Genomic DNA, 19,240 nt, shown 5'->3' with positions numbered 1-19,240 from the left:
TTGCTTCAACAGTGGGTGCCACTGCAGGACTTGATAGAAACACTGCTCTCTGGTTTCTTTCAGGCAGAAAATTATACAAAAGCTAGTAGTGAAACAAACCTGGTCTCACTGCCAAAAAAACCAACAACTAGGCATGTCATCCCTGTGTGCTGCAGGAACACCTCTGTCCCAACAACAGCAACAAACCAGCTTATTTCTATAACAAGCAATAGGGCTCAGTGATTCTTGACCCTTATAAAAAGTCAAAGACCACTCGTGTGCATAGGTCACACTGGAAGCATAAGACATTAAATTTCTACAAAGCCAAAGAATAAACACAAAATGCTAGCTTTACTGAGATCAGCTGAAGAACTGCACGATTCATGTTTTATGCTCCTATTCACAGGCTTATCTCTCTCTGCCATATCCAGAGTTAAATTACAAGTTAAATTGTCTAATCAATTTTAAAGCAGTCATGATAGTCACTGCTGCAGCTGAGCCAAAATGCTGGCAAATGGGTAACAAACCAATTTTATTTATACACACACAGACACACTTAATTTAGCATCCTCATTATATCCTCTACGTACATAAATTATCTCTGAATGAGAAAAAAAAGGCAGAAAATTCCCATTGAACATCCATGGCTTTCATCTGTCCTTATTGGAGACAAATGATAAGACTCAGAAATTGTTAAGTCTATGCTGAAAATATTTGGAAGAGGATTTTTTTTTTTTTTTTTTTTTTATTTGCCTCATCACTCAAACCAAATTGCTGAACCATGACATCTGCAGCAGTGGCAAGGCGGTAGGGAAGAACCTGGACACATCTCCAGTTGGTAGTTGCTGAGCCCTCACAATGACTGAATTTTTATAAATTTATAATATTTTGTTAATACTTTTTCCTTCATTCTAAAAATGCAGAACTTTGCAGCAGGGCAAGGCAATACTTGCCTGCTTTTTCATTTCTCAGACAAACGGTTTATGTTATCCACAAAAGAAATCCTGAAAGGACTAATTTGTAATCCATCCTTTAAGGCTACTTACCGCTCTCATAAGTAAGTTTTATGTAAGTAGAACAATAAAATAATACATTGATTCCAGATTCCTGTGACACTGCACGTGGAAATTATGACTCTAGTTCATTATTTGGAAGCACTAAAAAGATGGGCTCATGCTCAAAGTCTGTATACCAGACAGGCTGCAGTAGGACTCCTAAGCATTCAAGAACTCACTTGATTTGTACTCAGCAATCAAATCACGCCTCCTTTCCCGTAACTCCATCCATAATACTAATATGCCACCTCTCACAGCATTAGCTATGTAGCTGGCTGCACTGTGAAAGCATGAAAAGTTATCCAGCAGTCAATAAACAAATTCACAGAAAACAGAACTTGCAAATGCCTGAATACAATGACATAATAGGCATCCATCAACTGGGAAAAAATACACAAAACAGGTATTGAAGCCATAATGAGTGCGATTGCTTGTACTCAGTGTGAGGTGAACTCATGAAATAGTCATTCAGCTGCAACGATGTCCATTACGTTTGGAGAAACTGAAAGAAGGAAGGGCCAGGTGAAATCATGTTCTCTGCTGGAGCTGAGAAAGCCTCCCTTCACTAATTGTGGATGAAAAAACATATCTAAAATACTACTCTGTCTGTAATGCAGACTTGGATACTAGGGAGAACAGCAAACAAAGTCATATAAGAAAGCTGTTCATAAAGCTATTTCTTTTTCATGGCACTGGACATTTGTCCAACATCCAGGTAAGAAATACGCATTTTATACATGGGAAAACTGTAAATATCTAAGTAGACTTTGGAATTAAGGGAGGGGCACATTCAAACCATCACTCAAAATCAAAGCTGTCCTAAGTAAAGGTGGAACGTTACATATCTCTGAAGTGATGTAAATGCACTTGATATCACAGAACTCAAACACGCCAGGAGAACAACCAACAGAAAAGAGAAGAAAGCGATAAAATGGCTCTTCCCTGCATCATTTTAAAATCTCTTGTTGACTGTGTTTCCTGCTAAGGCATTGTCACAGACTCACAGTGTGGCTGAGGTTGGCAGGGAGCTCTGAAGGCCATCTGGGCCAACTCCCTGCTCCGTGCCACCCAGAGCACGGTCTTTAAAAAGACACTCGAGGTACTAACCCCAGCGGATTTATCTGTGAAGTGTCAGCTCCAGGAAAACCTAGGAATTTGATCAAAGGAAACAAAACAAAGGTTTGTAAGCCAGAAAAAAAAAAAAAGGTGAGATCATACCCACCTAGCAGAAAATTAAGAGCTAAAGCAAGATTCTTAATATATTCTGGGGGGATATCTGTAAACCCTAGATAGGTAAATGGGGATGAGAGGCACAGAGGAATGAAATACAAGATCCAGTGAAGTTTTCAGTCTCAGAAGATCAGGTTTGCATTATACACAGATACCAATAACACATGTAATAGACACAATAAAAGCCAAATAAAACCTTATGATACAAATCCGATTTTTTTTTTTTTAATGTTACCTGGTTTAGATATTAAAATATATCCATTAGGGAAAACGGAAAGCATGTTTCTCAAATCAACATTTCCAATACAACGAGAGGCATTAGCTATGACCTTTTGAAGTAGAAATCTTTGATGAGAGGGATCAACGTGAAAAAGAGCACATCGGTACCATGGGGTAAGAAATCCTCTTAGTAGAGAGTGGTATTATCGACTGAAAACAACTCATTTAGATACAACTCGCAAAGAATGACCAGACACGTTTTTATGAGTTTTGAAAAATTTCTAGCTTTCTTTGTGCTGACAGATCAGCTGATCGGTTATATATCAGCTCCATAAAGGCGAAACACTGAGTTCATAATTCCAGAGAACTGCTTGTGTGTGACACTGAGTACTATAACTCAGTCTGAATTTTCTAACTTAGTGTGGAGGTATGTCGCTTCCTCAAAAAATAAGGGAGAAGATTTTAATAGGAGGGAGAATTCTTTCTGTATAACCATCAAAAATGGCAGGAAAGTGCTAGGAAATTACATATTAGTTACACTTTAAATTTATTTCATCACAAATACAATATAATGTTGTTGTTTGTTTGTTTTTTTTTTTTTTTTCCTCAGCTTTGAAATGAACGGGCTCTGTCCAACTGCTAGCTATGTAAGACTGTTCCACAGGACTGTGACAATATGTCCCTACCGAGCAAATTAATTAACCTGAGTCTCAAAAGCTTCAATGTTCACTGCATCATCTTGCTTAAGAGACAACAAAAACACAGAGGAAATACAACTACAACAACATTTATAAAATGATCAGGTCAAGGCAGGTATTTCTTAGGCCATGTCAGTGACACTTCTCCAGGATGGCAATCCTATTTCAAAATTCAACTTGCTAGCCACAGCCATCTAAGTAATATTTATGTATTATTCAGTATCTGTGCTTCTTTTCCTGTACAAAAAAAATTGTCTCAGACTCTTAAATGCCTCACCCGCTCTCTCACCCAGAATCTTGGTAAACCAACTCCTAACACAGATTTTTATGTTTATATAAACATATTTTAAAATATTTTCTAAATATGTATTCTTGTAGAACCACTTCCCACATTAAATAAAAAGAGAATGCCTGGCTCGATAAATCCTGTTAGAGGAATAAACCTCTCTAAATCTTTCTCCTCATTTCCTCCCCATGTCTGACACCAGTGTTATGCATTTTCTAGTAAGATAACGTGCACTCCTCTGTCCATTATTTTTTTTAAGTTCTGAAAATTAAGTATTATTTATAACAAGAATATATCTATATTTACTAAGAGGTTTGGAAACGTTCATTATACATTCAGATTCCCTTGCTACTTGGTTTAACTCAAAGTGTAATTCCTTCCTACTAATCTATGCCATTGACTTCAGCAGCAATACTCCAAAAACAAAGAGAAGAAACCTAGACTTTGCGAGCACAGTTGACCCTTCAGCACAGCCAGCTTCTTCAGCAGTGAGTGCACCCCAAAACTGTGCCTACGCAGACCTGTGGATATCACTTGGGTGATATCCACAAAGGTTACCTAGCCATTGGAAGAAATTTGAAGCTGAATGAGTTTATGAAAGCAATACAAATTTTCTAGTTCCTGCATCAAGGAACTTCTCTCAGTAAAAACCCTTACAAAAGGCTCAATTCTTCCTCTGTCTCCCATGGAGAACAAATGCCCTCCACAAGCAGTCCCATGATTCGCATCAGGAGCAGACCAATACCTCAGTCCTGCAACCGACAGCAACAAATGTGCAGGCTTAGTTCCCAGCGAGCAGCGCCCCGCTGTCCCCAGCATCATTTCTCACTGCCTGCTGTCAGCTACAGGACTGAGACCCTGTTCCACAAGCAGCCTCTCGCTGCACCAAGACAGCTCAGAGACTCGGTTGCTGCCTGACAAGAGCTGTAGTACAGCAACTGAAGGAAAGCGTATCATGAAAGGAAAGCATTCAGCACTCCTGAAGGTTTGCCATCCACTTGAACACTAACTCAGCTTGGATGCTGGTCTGCCCTCAGTGAAAGTGCTTGTGTATCACATACGTTGAGATCTTGGGCTGACGGCACGTCAGGGGCTTACCTTCCTCAAAGGTGTATGTTTCCACCAGCACCACGGCAAATACACAACACAAGTGTGGCAGACCTGACAGCCAGCAGTAGCACATAGAGAGTTTCACTGATATATTTTGGACTATGGTTATGCCATCAGAACCGAAGGGCTCTGCTCTAACATTCTCTCAGCAGACGCTGAATGCAGCGTGAGGTTAAACAGGAAATTAACTACATCTGTACAGAGAAGGTCAGTATCATTAGAAAGCAGAAATCAAATAGTCCTGTTTTAACACTTCTGTGGAATATAAATTTTGACTTAGCCACAAAATTCTCACAAGTGGGTTTGTTGGGCTATACATATATACTCCTTCCAAGCTAAAAATAATAAAACCCAATCATTTCATTGACACTTAAAAACAACAGTAGATACAGTACCAAGGAAAAAGCAGGAACATGGGAACAACACACACTCCTGCCATAAGACCACAGGTGTCTGCGGAATTACACCTGGAATAAATTTTACGCAAAAGATGTGTCCTCTGATTTAAATACAGACTGACATGCAAAAGATTTTATACATATTACTTGCAATGATGTTCATGCACAATACTTATATATATACTCTCTATATATACAAATATCTAATGATTCCTATCTAAGGATGACAGTGAATCATGGAAGCTCATAAGTTTCACAAACCCAAAGCCTAAGGCAAACCTGACGAAAAATCCAATCAGCAAAACTTTGTGCAGTTGCTAATACAGCAAGGCTGACCTCATTCATTCACTGAGATTAAATTTTTATTGGGTATCCCAATATCTTACAAGTATTTAGTATTTACACTCAATTCATCCAAAACTAAACATTTTGAGGATATCAATGACAGCCTTAAAAAAAAAAAAAAAAAAAAAAAAGTGGCTTTCTGACAGACTGAGTACTAAATTGGAAAATGACATGAATCCTTTTTTATAGTTTCCCAATTCTTATGGATACTTTTGGAAGACAATTCTTATAACTGGGTGCCTTCATGTTTCTGGAAAGTACGCACAAGACTGGACCCCTATTGCCCTATTTTTCCTGCTTCCTTTCTATATTTTTCTTACATGTAAGTTGAGGTGTGTTACTAAAATGCTAAGCTAAACACACACAGGTTCACACAAAATTTAATTTTCACCATGTTAAAAAATTGTAAGAGGAAATTAAGAAAAAGGAGACATTTCATTATCAGATAAAAATGCACAACTGGAAGGTTGTGCATAATCATCCCAGCGAGGTGGTTGATGCCCCGTGCCTGTCAGTGTTCAAGAGGACGATGTCCTCTATTAATATGCTTTAACTTTGGCTAGCCCTGAAGAAGTCAGGGGGTTGGACTCAATGATCCTTTTCAAGGTCCCTTCCAGCTGAACTGCTCTACTCTACTCATACACCATTGGTTTTCAGGCCCCTGACCGTCAGAGCTAGAGCTAGGCTAGTGCAACCCCACCTTCTTGAAATCAAACAGTACATCATAGTAGTCTGTTAACACTAAGCCACCACAGTATTTATTACTAATTAATGTTCCCGTTATGTTCGGCACAGCAAACTTACTGTACATGGGTGGTAAGTGGCTCTCCTCAGCATGTGTTGACTGCAAGATGCATTTTAAAAACAAATTTTAATTAAAATGAGCATTTCTCAGCTGCTGAAAGAGAAATGAGGTAATAAGAGATGTAAACAGCTCTAAACCATCTTCTAGCTTAATTTAAATGTCATCTAAAAAATACAATGAACTGTACAGCCACTTCTATGCACTAGAATTTGCATGTGGACAGTTAAAAGAAATTCAGATTTTGAGAGGTAGTTTCTGCACCAAAAACACTACTACAGAGGCAGATCAATTTATCATACGTGACTTGTTCATGTAGCAGGAGCAGCCCGCATTGTCAGGATCTATGCATCCTTATGAAATGCTGTACGACCATACTTTGGACTGCACTCAGACCCATTTGGTAGTGTATTTTTGGAAGGATGCTGTCTCAGTATTACAGCAGTTCAGTACTGTGTTGCTGGAAAACAGAGAGTGACATTTTCCTGCATGCAGACTCCCAAACAGTTGATTATTAAAGGACAGATTTTGGAGCAGGAAGTGATCTGGAGCTTTCTTATGGCATGAGGTTTCTCTCTTCTGATGAATAAACAAGTACAGCTGCCTCCAAGATGGTGAAATTGCCCATGTCTCCAAGACTAACAATGAAAGAAAACAGATCTAACAGATGAAGGCACCAACTGTATGACCCTGGACAAGTTGCTTGGGGCCAGATTCTTATCCAAGTTACTCTGCTCTAGGTCACTGACCTAATTGCTTCAATGCTCTTCATCTAACAGTGTAACTGAAGGCACAGCACTGCCCTTAATCTTCTACTGCTGTTAATATTAACTGTGTATCAGAGAAATGAGTAGCCTTTCGAACATGATTTGTACTTCCACACGACACTGAACAAAAGGGAGAGGCAACCAAACCTTCATTTTAGTTGAATATTATGAACATTCACACTTGTTCTACCTCATTCTTATTTGACTGGCAACAACTCGCGCCATTTACTGCAGCTGTGTCTTAATCAAAAACTAAAAATGTTACCTGTCTCAAGTTAGGTCAAGTGAGTTCAAATCTAGCAAGGAGAGGGAGCCTCGTATTCATGCGAGCTTTAATTTGACCTGTCAGCGTAGTTTTCAGATACAACTGCCTTAATCGCACAAGAATTTTCATTTAAGACCCACTTTTCTTTCAAGCAAAGGGAAGCCCACAGAGGAAGGCAAAACTCATCACTTGAAGGGCAGCAGAGAGAACTCAGTGCTGAGGAACACACTTCTACTAAGCTTTCTTGAGCAAGCAGGGTGCTCAGCATGAGTGGGCTTTTATACCTCACTGGTACACTGGCAGTCTGCAGCATGAATGAGCATTTCTTTACTTCAACACGCTGGTAATTGCGGCGTACCTCTCACACAGATCTCTTGTAAGGAACAGAATTTGGCTCTGTTTTACACCAGTTTCTGCTATTTAACTGTGATTTGAAATGTATTACATAATCTCAATAGCCAAGGACTTTCTTCTTCATGACTAACTCTTGTACCATTTTTTAATGTAATTTTTATGCAGGTTTCCAACTTTTTCTCAAGACACTGACAAATGAAGGGGTTTTAAGAGCCTTTTATTTTTTTTGGCAGGGGCTGTAGTTGTTCTGTTTTGTTCCACTTTTAGTTGGTTTCCTAGGACAACCAAACATAGGCAAGGTCTTTACATCCACATAGGATGTGGGTCTGCCGCTGGTTCACTGTTTCTAACTTTCAAACCTCTGACAAGACCAGAGAGAAGCTCACAGAAAATTTAGGTTGCTACCACTGTTACTAAGGTAGGCAGACATGCAGAAACGAGAGAGGATGCTGTTAAATACTCCCCATCAAGGGGAGGGCTACAATGGATTCAAGCTTTTCACAGATACTAGAATATACAAATAACATAGCTGTGAGTACTGCAGTCAAAAGCAAGCTTTAAGTGACGCTTTCACCATGTTTGAATTCACCCCTCCCTAGGAGGGAGGCTGCGTAGAGTACAGGCTGTGCAGGCTTATTAGAAGTCTCGACTCCAGCTCATCATTTTCCTGCCCTGATGGCATCTGTAATAGACAGCTCATGTAGGTTCCCTGATGTCGAAATGAAAACGAGAAAATTCAAACTGAAGTCCTGATGTAATTAAGTTAAAAGGAATCTATAACAACTCCAAACCGTCAGATTTTAATCCATTGGAAATCCATAGTCCTCAATAGCTCCAGAATTTTTATTATTTTTTTTAAAACGCAGCTCAGCTGGATGTTTTAAATAGTTTCCATAATGAAGTCTTCTGTGGTCTTATCACCCAGGCTATCAAATAGTCATTGGATCGTAACACGGAATCAATCATGACCATGCTAAGACAAAATGGAATTAATGCCTACAGAGAAATAGCTGCACAACTTACTACAAATTCGCTAAGCCAATCAAGTCCCCTTGGATATGTTCTTTAAAATAATTCAGATTCAGATTCATTTTTCATGTTTCAGATTTAGAACATTCAAAGGCATCCTAAGTAATACTTTCCAATTCACACTCCCTACCATGTGAGCTAAATTTAACAAGTGTACTAAGATATACTGAAGGATTTCGGTTCACTTTCTGCTTTCTGCTTTTCTGTTGGCCTTTCTGCTTTCATCTCAAGCTCCACACACTTGATTTAGCACTGACAGCCTCACCAGACAGCCTAGGTAGTTTGCTGATGGTTTGCTCAAGGAAGCAACTCAGAAACCAGCTGAGCTTTAAAGAATGTATAAAAACAGGAATCAGAATTTTGCTTTCACATACAGGACCTGATTCTGTCTTTCCTGCACTTGTCCAGTATTCTGTGCTTCCTCATAACTGGACATGTTCCTACCTAAACAAAGTGACGAAGGGAAGTACGGAAGCTACGTGCAACTTACTCAATGGGTTGAGGTTCCAAAGCATGGCACAGAGCACTTCACAGAGAGAGGAAGCAACAAAATGTACCTGGAGCTTCAGGTGCCTCCAACTAGGAGAGAAAAGCAAGCTGTACTTAAGGACAGAGCTCAGACAATCTCAAGAAATTGTGTATGTGTGAAGTGCTACTGTCCTTCATGAAGGGTAAAGTGGTAGCTGTATCACCACAGAGCACGTGGTGCTGGCTAAAATTCCAGCACATTCCACAAGTGAAGGACAACATTTTGATGTCATGGATTGACTGAGCAGATAGGCTTGGGGGTTTTCAAGTCCTGTGATTAGAGATGTGTCTGGAAATTACATTCAGAGTTTACAATCTAGAAAATAATCAGAAATGTTACCGCTCTGAAAGCCACATTTACCACTACCTTGAACGTTAAATTACCAGCGTAACATCCATCATTAAAATGTAAGTGCATAATATTTACTTTATGTTATCGGATGCACCTTACAATTAGCATTAAAATACAATCTGCTACACACTCATTTTTATCCCTTAGTTTATATAAACTCATGTATAATTTGCCTTTACACACGTGAGATTAAAAGGACTGAAGACACAACATGAATCACTCCACTGATGCTTGTATACTTGTACTTACGGCTGGCCAAGATTGAAAGAGCTTTTAAGGATCTTTTCATCCTGCTGATTTTGAAGTCTTCAACCATAAGTACACATAAAAGAGAACTGGAAAAAAAAAAATCCACCACAGAATAATCTTTTAAAAATGTTTTTTCTTTTAGCCCTAGAAGAGGCCAGATGAAATCCAGACAAACCGGAACTTGAAGAGGTAAAGTCTGTATTAGACACGTGTCTGTATGTGTCAGGACTGAATGCACGCACCCAAAGTTAGGGAGAATACAGTAGTTGTAAGATTGCGAAGATGCTGAGTTATGAATCTAAATTTACTTTTACACAGTCCTATTGAAGTCAGTGGAAAAGCTCAGGAACTAAACTCATGGGATACCTCTGACAATTGCAAACTGCACAATTCTCCTAACTAGAGTGCATTCATACACAAAGCTCAATACGGGAATTCCTCAGACTGTTCTTATCATCCTAGAGCTGCCAGCTGTACCTGATTTAACAGTACTGGAGAAATAAACTCCAGATACCAGTCCGTACTTGGAACTGAGAGTGCAACTCTGGTAACAGTTACTTCCTTTCATTCTGCAGGAATAAAAGAGTAACACTGAACTAGTTTTAAGGTTTCCCCTTTTTGGCAGCAGCTAGAACTGTCAGAGCTCAGAGGAATTGTTGTTGGGTTATAAAAACACTATAGCTAATCATTGTTTTTGAAAACATCCATGCAAAACAGCTTACTCATTCAAGCATAAATAAAACAAGAACACTGTGAAAACAATAAAATAAAATTGATTAATGATTCAACTACAAACACCACTGTGAAAATTGATCCAGCTACAAACACTAAAACAAATTCTAAACAAACCTTCTGTGCTGAAGGAAACATTTTCAAGGTCGCATAAAGGATGCTGTGCCATATAACAAAACAGCATGGAAATCACAGGAAGTGATGCTGGAGCAGAGCTTTCTTTCATTCCGATATCGTAAGTATTTCATTGGGAGTACTTTCCTATGACAGTGACAAGTTTTTATACAGATATCATTGATTGAAAATGGCAGTAGAATTTTTTCAGACATGCTCCTAAATATTTAGGGTGGTGAGGTGCCAGAACAGGTTGCTCAGAGAAGCTGTGGGTGCCCCATCCCTGGAGGTGTTCAAGGCCTGGCTGGGGCCCTGGGCAACCCAATCTGGTGGGAGGTGTCCCTGACCATGGCAGGGGCTGGAACTGGATGAGCTTTTAAGGTCTCTTCCAACTCAAACCCTGCTATGATTCTATGACTTGGAAAAAGTACTCCAAGTGATATGCTTAAAACTTCTATCAAGACACAAGAAAACAGTGGATAATTCTGGGCCATCTTCTGCCAGAATTAAAAATAGCTCTCCAGGTTACATAAAGCACAAAAGGCCATGCATGCTGGCAGCATGGCAGACATACCTACTGTACAAAGCCGACAAAGAAAAACAAGCCCAGACTGGAAGGACTTTTAAAGATTACCTTCTCAGTCGTGCGTAAAGATGCTGACGCTACTTCAACAGCACAAAGAGAACTGAAACCTACCCTATTCCAAAAGCTGGGGCCTCCAAACCTGCTTTGCAGAAGCCATGAATAATAACAGGTAGAACAAATTACAGGGAATGGGTAAAGAAGGTGATCTTTCTAGATCATGGAGGGGAAAAAAAGAAAATTAATGAGGCAGAAAAGTCCCAGACCGAAAAACCAAGGTCAGGAAGATAAGCTTCAGCAAGTCTTTGGAGCCAATTTAAAACAACGATGCCTGACCGAAACCAATTCAAAAATGAATGAGGAATTACAATACATCTCTAAATAAGAATGTGACATAGCCCTTCCTCCCCCAACCCCCATGACAAAACAGTCCTCTGCTCATTCGAGAACCTACGACTTCTGGGATCAAGGACCCCACTGGAAGGGTCCTGTAAAAGCTGCAGTGGCCTGTAGCACAGACTGATCTAGGCTACAGGCATAACTGCAGGGTAACTAACAAGCTCAGAGAAGTTTGACTACATAGCAGGCTGAGAAGAAAACTGCTACACATAGTTTAAGATAGAAACTGAACAGATGAAGAGGTTACTAACAACATTTACTCAAGAAAAACAGCTTTTGTCTTTGAGATTTTCAGTTTATGTGAAATTTTAAGTGAGGGGGTGGCTTGACAATCCTACTCCTCAAATGCTGGAGGCAGTAGTATTTCTCCTCCCTAAACGATTCCTCCTGCCATGGTACTTACTAAGAACTTGATCTGCAAGGCTGAACACTGGCTGGCAGAGAGGAGACGGACAAACGGCAAAGCATGAAAGGAGTTCAGGTGCCTCACGGACTACCACAGAGCCCACAGCTTTCTTCCAGGCTAAATAAGCATCTTCACGAACGTTCTGGAAAGATTCATCACATTTCCTTATTGCAGACAACATCAAAATAGGAGCTGCAAACATGGCATGGCTTGGAAACGTAGACAGAAAGTGATAAAATGGATTCTGCTACAGAATAAATCAAAATGCATTTGGGAATTATAGTCTGGAAGAACAAAAGCCACTAAAGAAGGACATACACGGGAGGCAGCAATGTTTAAAATACCCTAATTTAAAACAGTGGGTGAAAACTAACTACAAAAAACTCACCATACACTTGAGTTTCAACCTAGCAATACCATCTTATAGCACTGGGAGAGAACAGTGTTTCTGTATGTGAAACTGGCATAATTACACATCAAGCATTTGGGATGACTTACAGCGGATCTAGAAAAGTTTCAGTGAGCAATAACTGAGTCAGCTAGGGACACAAATAAAATAGCAGACAAGACTTAAATAGCTAATCATACGTAGCTTGGTTGTTGACAGACCAAACAGCTAATCTATCAAACAGATTTGCACAGCGCTCTAAAAGGAGAAGAGGAAGGAAAATGACTCTAAAAATAAAGAATATTAAGGAAGAAAGGAAATAATTGCATTTCTTGACACAGGAATGTTGAAAAGTTCTTTTTCAGCAAAGTCTCGCTAGTTATTAATGGCATCATTGCTTATGATACAAAACAAGAGTGTAAAATATTTGCATTAGTGAGATGAAGCGAAAGATACAAGCAAATCATTCTTCTTCTTCTCTTCCACAATTCTAAACATCCTTCATGAAGACTTCAAATAGTTGCTTGGACCCTTTCAATATACCTCTGTGTCCTAACAGTAAGGAATGTTACACGTGGAAATCTTTGCCTCTGGCAAAAATGTCAAGCTGAAATGATAATAAGTACTTTTATTTGCAACAAGAGAACTTTTGAAGCCATATGCAGGATTCTGGCTCCTACCTGAAGTAGCATTATTGCTTGTCACAAAAAAATAATAATAACCCCTAACTTTGCTAATTTGAAGTTCTGCCAACTAAAATGAAATTTTATGGAAAAAAATGCATTAATGAGTTGGCCATTATATCATTCAAATTCTAGAAAAGTGAAACTGTTTGCAGTTGAAGAGCATGTGCCTAAATCTACAGACTCGCAGTTAGGGAGGGAAAGAGAAATGACAGTAACTTTGTGTGATATCTGAATATCACAGAGGCAACTCTGTCATACTAGGTATTAACATACGGATTATTTATTATGCTCAGAACTCATAATTAAGAACAAAACAAAACACAACACCACCAAACTATGCAAGTCTCATTCAGCACATGGATCCAAACTTGGATCTCTCAGTTGTTCTTCATGTAGGAGTCCACCTAGAAATTCATTTTTTTCCTGTCTCTCTGACTTACAGGACAGTATTTCCAAAATAGCTGTGACACTGCTCCATAATGCCATGAAGAACAGCTTCAGAGCCTCGATGATGCCACTCTATCCCTTCTGTTCAAAAGACAAATATGTACGTGATATGGCCAAGAAAACTCCTCTCATCTACAAACTACAGAAATACGTTGCGGAATGCCCTGATAAACCCAACGTGACAATAAACTTCTGAAATAAATGAGAAAACATGAGACAACCTCAAATAGCATGGAAAGCCAGAGATGCAAGTTGTATATACAAGAGAGAAATACCATCTTAGCCTGTATGATGTAATACCTATATACAAGCTTTTTAGACTAAACAATTTTGATAGTGTCAAGTGTTTGGATGGTGATTAATTTGATTTACGTAACTGAAGCTGGCTAAGACACCAATTCCAATTGTGATCCTGACACCCAAATGCTATCTTCGTATATTATGGACACACAGAAGGAAAAAAAAAACAAACAACCACACACACAAAAACAAAACAAAACAAAACACCTTTAAAAACATGTTAGTAAGACTGTATAGTTTAAACCATCAATAATTAGAAAAATCAGAATGAAGCATACTTGAATAACCTTAAATTGTCCCCTTTGTGTGTTCAAATTATGATATAGTCTTTAATTGCATGATTACATACTATTTTTCTACACAAATTCTGACTCATTCAACATACTGAATAGTGCGTACATAATGAACTATTTTTCTTGTAACAGCCATTCACTATTGTTCAGTGTGTAGTCCCAGGACTTATTTGTTACACATTATTCAGATCCTGCTCTGAAGACAAAATTATGAATTTAATCATGGGCTTTTCCAAGTACCTCATGGGTTTTCCAGGCTACTATGGTGCCTGGCTGCTTAACAAACATTCATTAGTTTATTTTGAAAACATCTCTGTGAGGGAAAGAAATAATATTACTTCCATTTTACACATGGAAAAGTAAGGCATGGAAAAATTAAAAAAAAAAAAAAAAAAAAAAAAAAAAAAGAAGTTCAGTGCCTATTTAACATCATTAATATCCCTTCTCCCCCTTCCCCAAGCATTTAGCACTGTGCTTTTTCTATGTTCAAAGTCTCACTCTCCCTAACATTACCGGCAAATGATGACTCTCAGTACCCTTGAAATCCTGACAGCACAGTCCCAGAATCAAGCACCCAGAAAAGGAGGAACACAAGTAACAAATCCCTGTGATAAGTAGGTAGCTCTTGCTCAGCTTCATGCAGGTCAGACCATTTTTTTTTCCCCATTATTTCTTCCCCTGCTTTGCTTCCAACACCAGCACTCAGCACCCCCAGTATTCACTGCACAGCATTCAGTGTCCTAGCACCACGCCAGTTCTGCACAGAGGACCGTACTTTTCGCCATTTCCTAGCTTTAAGAGCTTAACTCGGTAACCCTAACAACCCATTATGTCTGCCCTTTCTTAGGTCTTGCAAAACAGCACCTGAACAAAAGCTGGAATTCTACCTGTAGCTTCATATCAATCCTCACGTGGGTAACCAGCGGCGCTGGCACATTGAGGTGCACAGTTCCCAGCCACCTGCTGCCAGCCGTACCAGACTGCCATCCTTCAAACGCATCAGCACTGCAAAAGGATGTCATGCTTTGCCAGGGGGGTTTAGATAGTTTTGCTGGTAAATAAACAAGGAGACAGCGTCTGGCTATGGAACGTTGCACGTACTCATACAGACTGAGCTTTGTCTGCCTGTCACACCAAAAGATAGCTACTTCTGTCCTCTTCTTGAGCTTGTTCCTGTCCTGCCCCTTCTTCCGCAGCCCAGCCACCCTCCAGAAGCCCTGTTCTTCATTCCTAAGGCTGTCATTTTGGTCCCAGCCTCTTTGCTCAGCAAGTCCCAGTTACATTCATTTTCCCCTAACCTCTGTGGTCCAAGCCGCCCCATTCCCCCACCCACACTCTCATACTTTCCGTCTCCTCTTTGCAGACAGGTCTCCAGGTTTTCTCTTCTTCACAGGCTCCCAATTCTAATTCCGTCCTCATTCACCCAACTCATCTAATCTGGGTGATCACCTCCTCCTCTTATTTTCCCAACTTTTTTTCTCTGGGTACCCCATCCAAACCTGGATCGCCTCCCTTGCTACTTCACCTTATTTTCCCATTCTCATTCAAGGTCACTCTTCCCACCCATTTTCACATGCAATTTAATCCTCATAAACATCTCCACCTTTTAAGTTTCTTCTGTTCTTCCGCCCTCGACCAGCCACAGCCTGTCTCTACCAGCTCCATGCCCGTGTGCCTTCTGGGCCAGTCCTTTCTCTCCTCTCCCAGTCCAACATTCCCAAGTCCCAACATCCTCGCTGAAGATTTGCTGCTCCGCTTTTCTCCTTGTTGCGTTTGGATCGGTGCCTTTCTCTCCCCAGCTGCCTGTGCCAACTGCAGGAGCACAGAAAGCAGATGACAGCGTCGCTGCTCTCCCGCTGGCGGGCCTCCAGCAGCCCAAGAGCAGCATCTGTAGGGGGAGCCCTGCACAACCAAGGAAATTCAGCTCCTAAAATCTGGGACTGTTCTTTCTACCAAGGCTCTGAAAAGGAGAGTTTTTTCAAAATTTCTGAAGTTATATATACGTTCACAGAATTGGCCTGTTCATGACACAAAGGCCATCTATCTACTAAAGGTTAATACCCAGGTACGGTCAACACAGATTTCATAAAATGGTCACCAGAATTTTAAACGCAGCTCAAACATTCTTTCCCTGCCTAAGATCACAAAAGTATGGCTGCAACATCCAGATACGGCAAAGGAAAGCAACAAATGATGTGCTTTTCTCTGCAAAGTGAGTTCCTTAGAGTTCCAAGGAACTAAACGTTACCCTGTGCAACAGACTAATACAAAGCTGTGCTAGTAGATGCAACTAAAATAAGAAAAAAAAAATGCAAGATATATTCATAAATAGCAAAGAATGCTGAAAATAAGAGCTGATGATTGGCTTTATAATTTTGCATTCACTTTAAACCAAATCTTACTAGGTGTTTTTATTTAGAGATCTCCAAAATGCATACATTTGTTTTATTTTGCCTGAAATTTTTAAGTTTTCTAAATGATTCATTAAGAGAGGTGGTGATATCTGTAAAAAACCCTGAAACAAGCAGTAAAAAAAATCTAAAAAGATATAGATTGTGATATTATTAATTGCCCACTCCGATTCCTGGACTTCTGCCTCCTGTATATTCTACCACAGGAGGTATAACCCAGTTTTCTGAACACAAAGTGTTTCAATATTAATTCCCTCGTCTTAAAAATACAAGAAAAAATATTTTGTTATCTGAGTAAATATTTCATTATTTCTTACAGTTTTACTGCAACATTTCCTGCAATTCAAATTAAGAGTGCAGCAGAATTTATATCACGGTTGGATTTGCTATGCTACCATTTCGTTGGCTCTCTTCATGGCTGCTATTGTTAGGGATAAAGGACATTTCCAAAAGATTAGGGTCTAGCTTAATTCACGACAGGTAACACGTATTTATGTTTATTGCAAAACTTTGACCTCAGTGATGCCAGCATACCATCCTGACAGCTCAGTCTTTCACAGCTAAGATACCCTAAAATAAATCATAAGTATTTATAATATAAATGCACTAACTAAACCCATGTACACAGCTGGGGATATAAATGTGTTGCACATGCATTTGCATGCTTACCTAGAAAGATTAACACCCAAATCTTTGCTTTGCTTGTTTTTATGATCCCATTTAAACACGCTTTTTGATACATAAGTGCCACCTGTAGGAAATACTGAAGTATGCTCCAGCGTGATCTCGTGCCACGCAAGGCACTGAGTTGCAGATTTCCTATGCCCAATGTAGGTGCCCCTTTCGGAAATTCGACCACATCTGGTAGGAAGCAATGACCCCGTATGACAGGGGAGATTGGTTCGTCAAGCCAGATCTACAGGAAAGCTGTTGTTTTACTGTGAACCCTACTCGAGCAGGAATTAAAATGAAAAATTAAACCACCGTATTTTTTCCATCTGGCGGTCTGTATGACTCTGCTTCACAGAAATCAAGCGTGTTTAACTACAGAGTGTTGAGCCAAACAGCGTCTGTGATGATTAACATGGAGTACTTCACCACGACTGCCTGGGGCAGACAAATATTAGGGATTGCATAATTTTTCCATTTTCACTTCTCGCCAGCATCAATACAAAGAAACAAACGTGAAATAGTGTTTTAACGCAAGCCCAGCCTCTACTACCATGCATGCAGTTCAGATTTTCCAAGTAGCGCGTTAGGCACGAGCGGATGGAAGTGGACATTCTGCCTTAGATCAGACATCAAAAAAAAAAAAAAAATAAAATAAATCGGAGAATTCCCAATGCTGCTGCAAAAATGGTTACTGGGAAGACTTGTCGGTGCATTAGCGATCAGTTGGTTTTTACAGGACAAACAGAGAGCTTAGGGAATTCCATTGTTTGACAGATTGAGTCGATCTTGGTCGACGGAGCGAAGTATTTCATCAGAACTGATTTGTAAAAATAAAATAAATAAGAACGGAGGCTGACGGAGCCGGCTGCCCACGCTGCCCCCCGGCAGGGCGATATCTGCACCAGTGGCCGCCCCCCCCCCCCCGCCCGCCGCTGTCCGCGGTGCTGACCCGGCCGGCCCCGGCTTTGTTCGCGGCACGGGGGGGGCGGCCCGGCCTTACCGTCCGTGTCGCAGAGCTGGATGGCCTCCAGGCTCAGGTTCTTCAGCACCTCCTCGCAGGGGCTGCCGGGGCCGCTCATGGCGGGCGCCAGGCGCGGAGGCTCCATCGCGCCCCTGGCCGCTGCCCGCTGTGCCTGGGCGCCGGGCGGGGCGGGGCGGGGCGGGGAGGGGAGGGGGCGGCCGCCTTTAAAGGGGCCGCGCCGCGGCTCGCCCGCTCCCCGCTTCCCGCCCTTACGTAACGGCCGCGGGCGCGCGCCCGCCCCTCACGGCGCCACCGCTCCTAACGGTCCGGGTGGGGCTGGGGCTGGGGCTGCCCGCCCCCCCTCAGCCCTGCCCGTCTGTGCCACAGAACCGGCACTGCCCACAGGGCTCCCCGGCCCCGCTCAGCACAGCCCAATGTTGGCCGCTCGGGCGGCTTTCCAGCGGCCTTCGGGAGCGTCCTGCTCCCTGTGATGGTTCCTGGGGACGCTAAGCTGAGGAAATGATCCTCATTTATCCTGCACAAAGCTGCTGCCTGGGAGCAGGGAACGGCTCTGAGGAGCCCAGAGTCCCCCAGCCCCTTCAGAGGCCGTGGTGCAGCAGTTAGGAAGCACGGTGCTGAGCGCCCTTCGGGCTCCGTCTCCTCTCTGCTCCCTCCCTCTCTCGCTCACCTCCTGCTTTCTGCCCCTCTGCCGTTTTATTAAAACCTCAGACGTGCGAAGAAGGGGCAGACAGAGGAGAAATGGAGTGAGTGGGAAGGAAACCCGAAGGAAGAGAAAATGAAAAAGAAGCAATAACAGACAGGGAGGGAGGGTGTGAGTCAGTGGGGAGGTGGGGAGGGAGAGGAGGATCTGAATGAACGCACAGACAGAACGAGGACAAATGTAGAATCTGAGAGGGAAGACATGAAAGTGGGTGAGACTGCATTCATCAGGTTTTAATTTTGGCTGACAACCATTCATTCCCTGCATGGAAGCAAACCCTTCCTACTCATACTGCGACTGTTCTTAGCACACCGTCATCTCCTACATAAGGCTGGGTGATTTCTTTCTTTGAAGACGCTGTGTTTAGTCTCTCAGCCTTATGCTCCACGTTCCTTCCTTTCCACAACTGTGGCAGACTTCTCAGCAGCTCACACAACAACCACCTTACTTATTTGCTACAA

General features: G+C 41.3%; 1 protein-coding gene across 2 annotated transcripts in view; it reads right to left on the bottom strand.

Moving 5' to 3' along the window:
* PHYHIPL (phytanoyl-CoA 2-hydroxylase interacting protein like) overlaps positions 1 to 19,240 on the bottom strand; it is a 52,620-nt gene that overhangs the window by 13,226 nt on the left and 20,154 nt on the right. Inside the window, exon 1 of one of the 2 annotated variants that reach the window (XM_032191728.1) lies at positions 18,098 to 18,245. The exons of the other annotated variant lie outside the window; for it this stretch is intronic. Within the exon in view, the coding sequence (XP_032047619.1) occupies positions 18,098 to 18,203 (106 nt within the window). The 5' untranslated portion in view covers positions 18,204 to 18,245. Of the gene's footprint in view, positions 1 to 18,097; positions 18,246 to 19,240 lie in introns of those variants that run through there. 2 annotated transcript variants of the gene reach the window in all.

Source organism: Aythya fuligula, chromosome 7, assembly GCF_009819795.1.
Source record: "Aythya fuligula isolate bAytFul2 chromosome 7, bAytFul2.pri, whole genome shotgun sequence".
NCBI lineage: Eukaryota > Metazoa > Chordata > Aves > Anseriformes > Anatidae > Aythya > Aythya fuligula.
The sequence above is the reverse complement of the archived record's forward strand: the minus strand, read 5'-3'. Positions and strand labels throughout refer to the sequence as shown.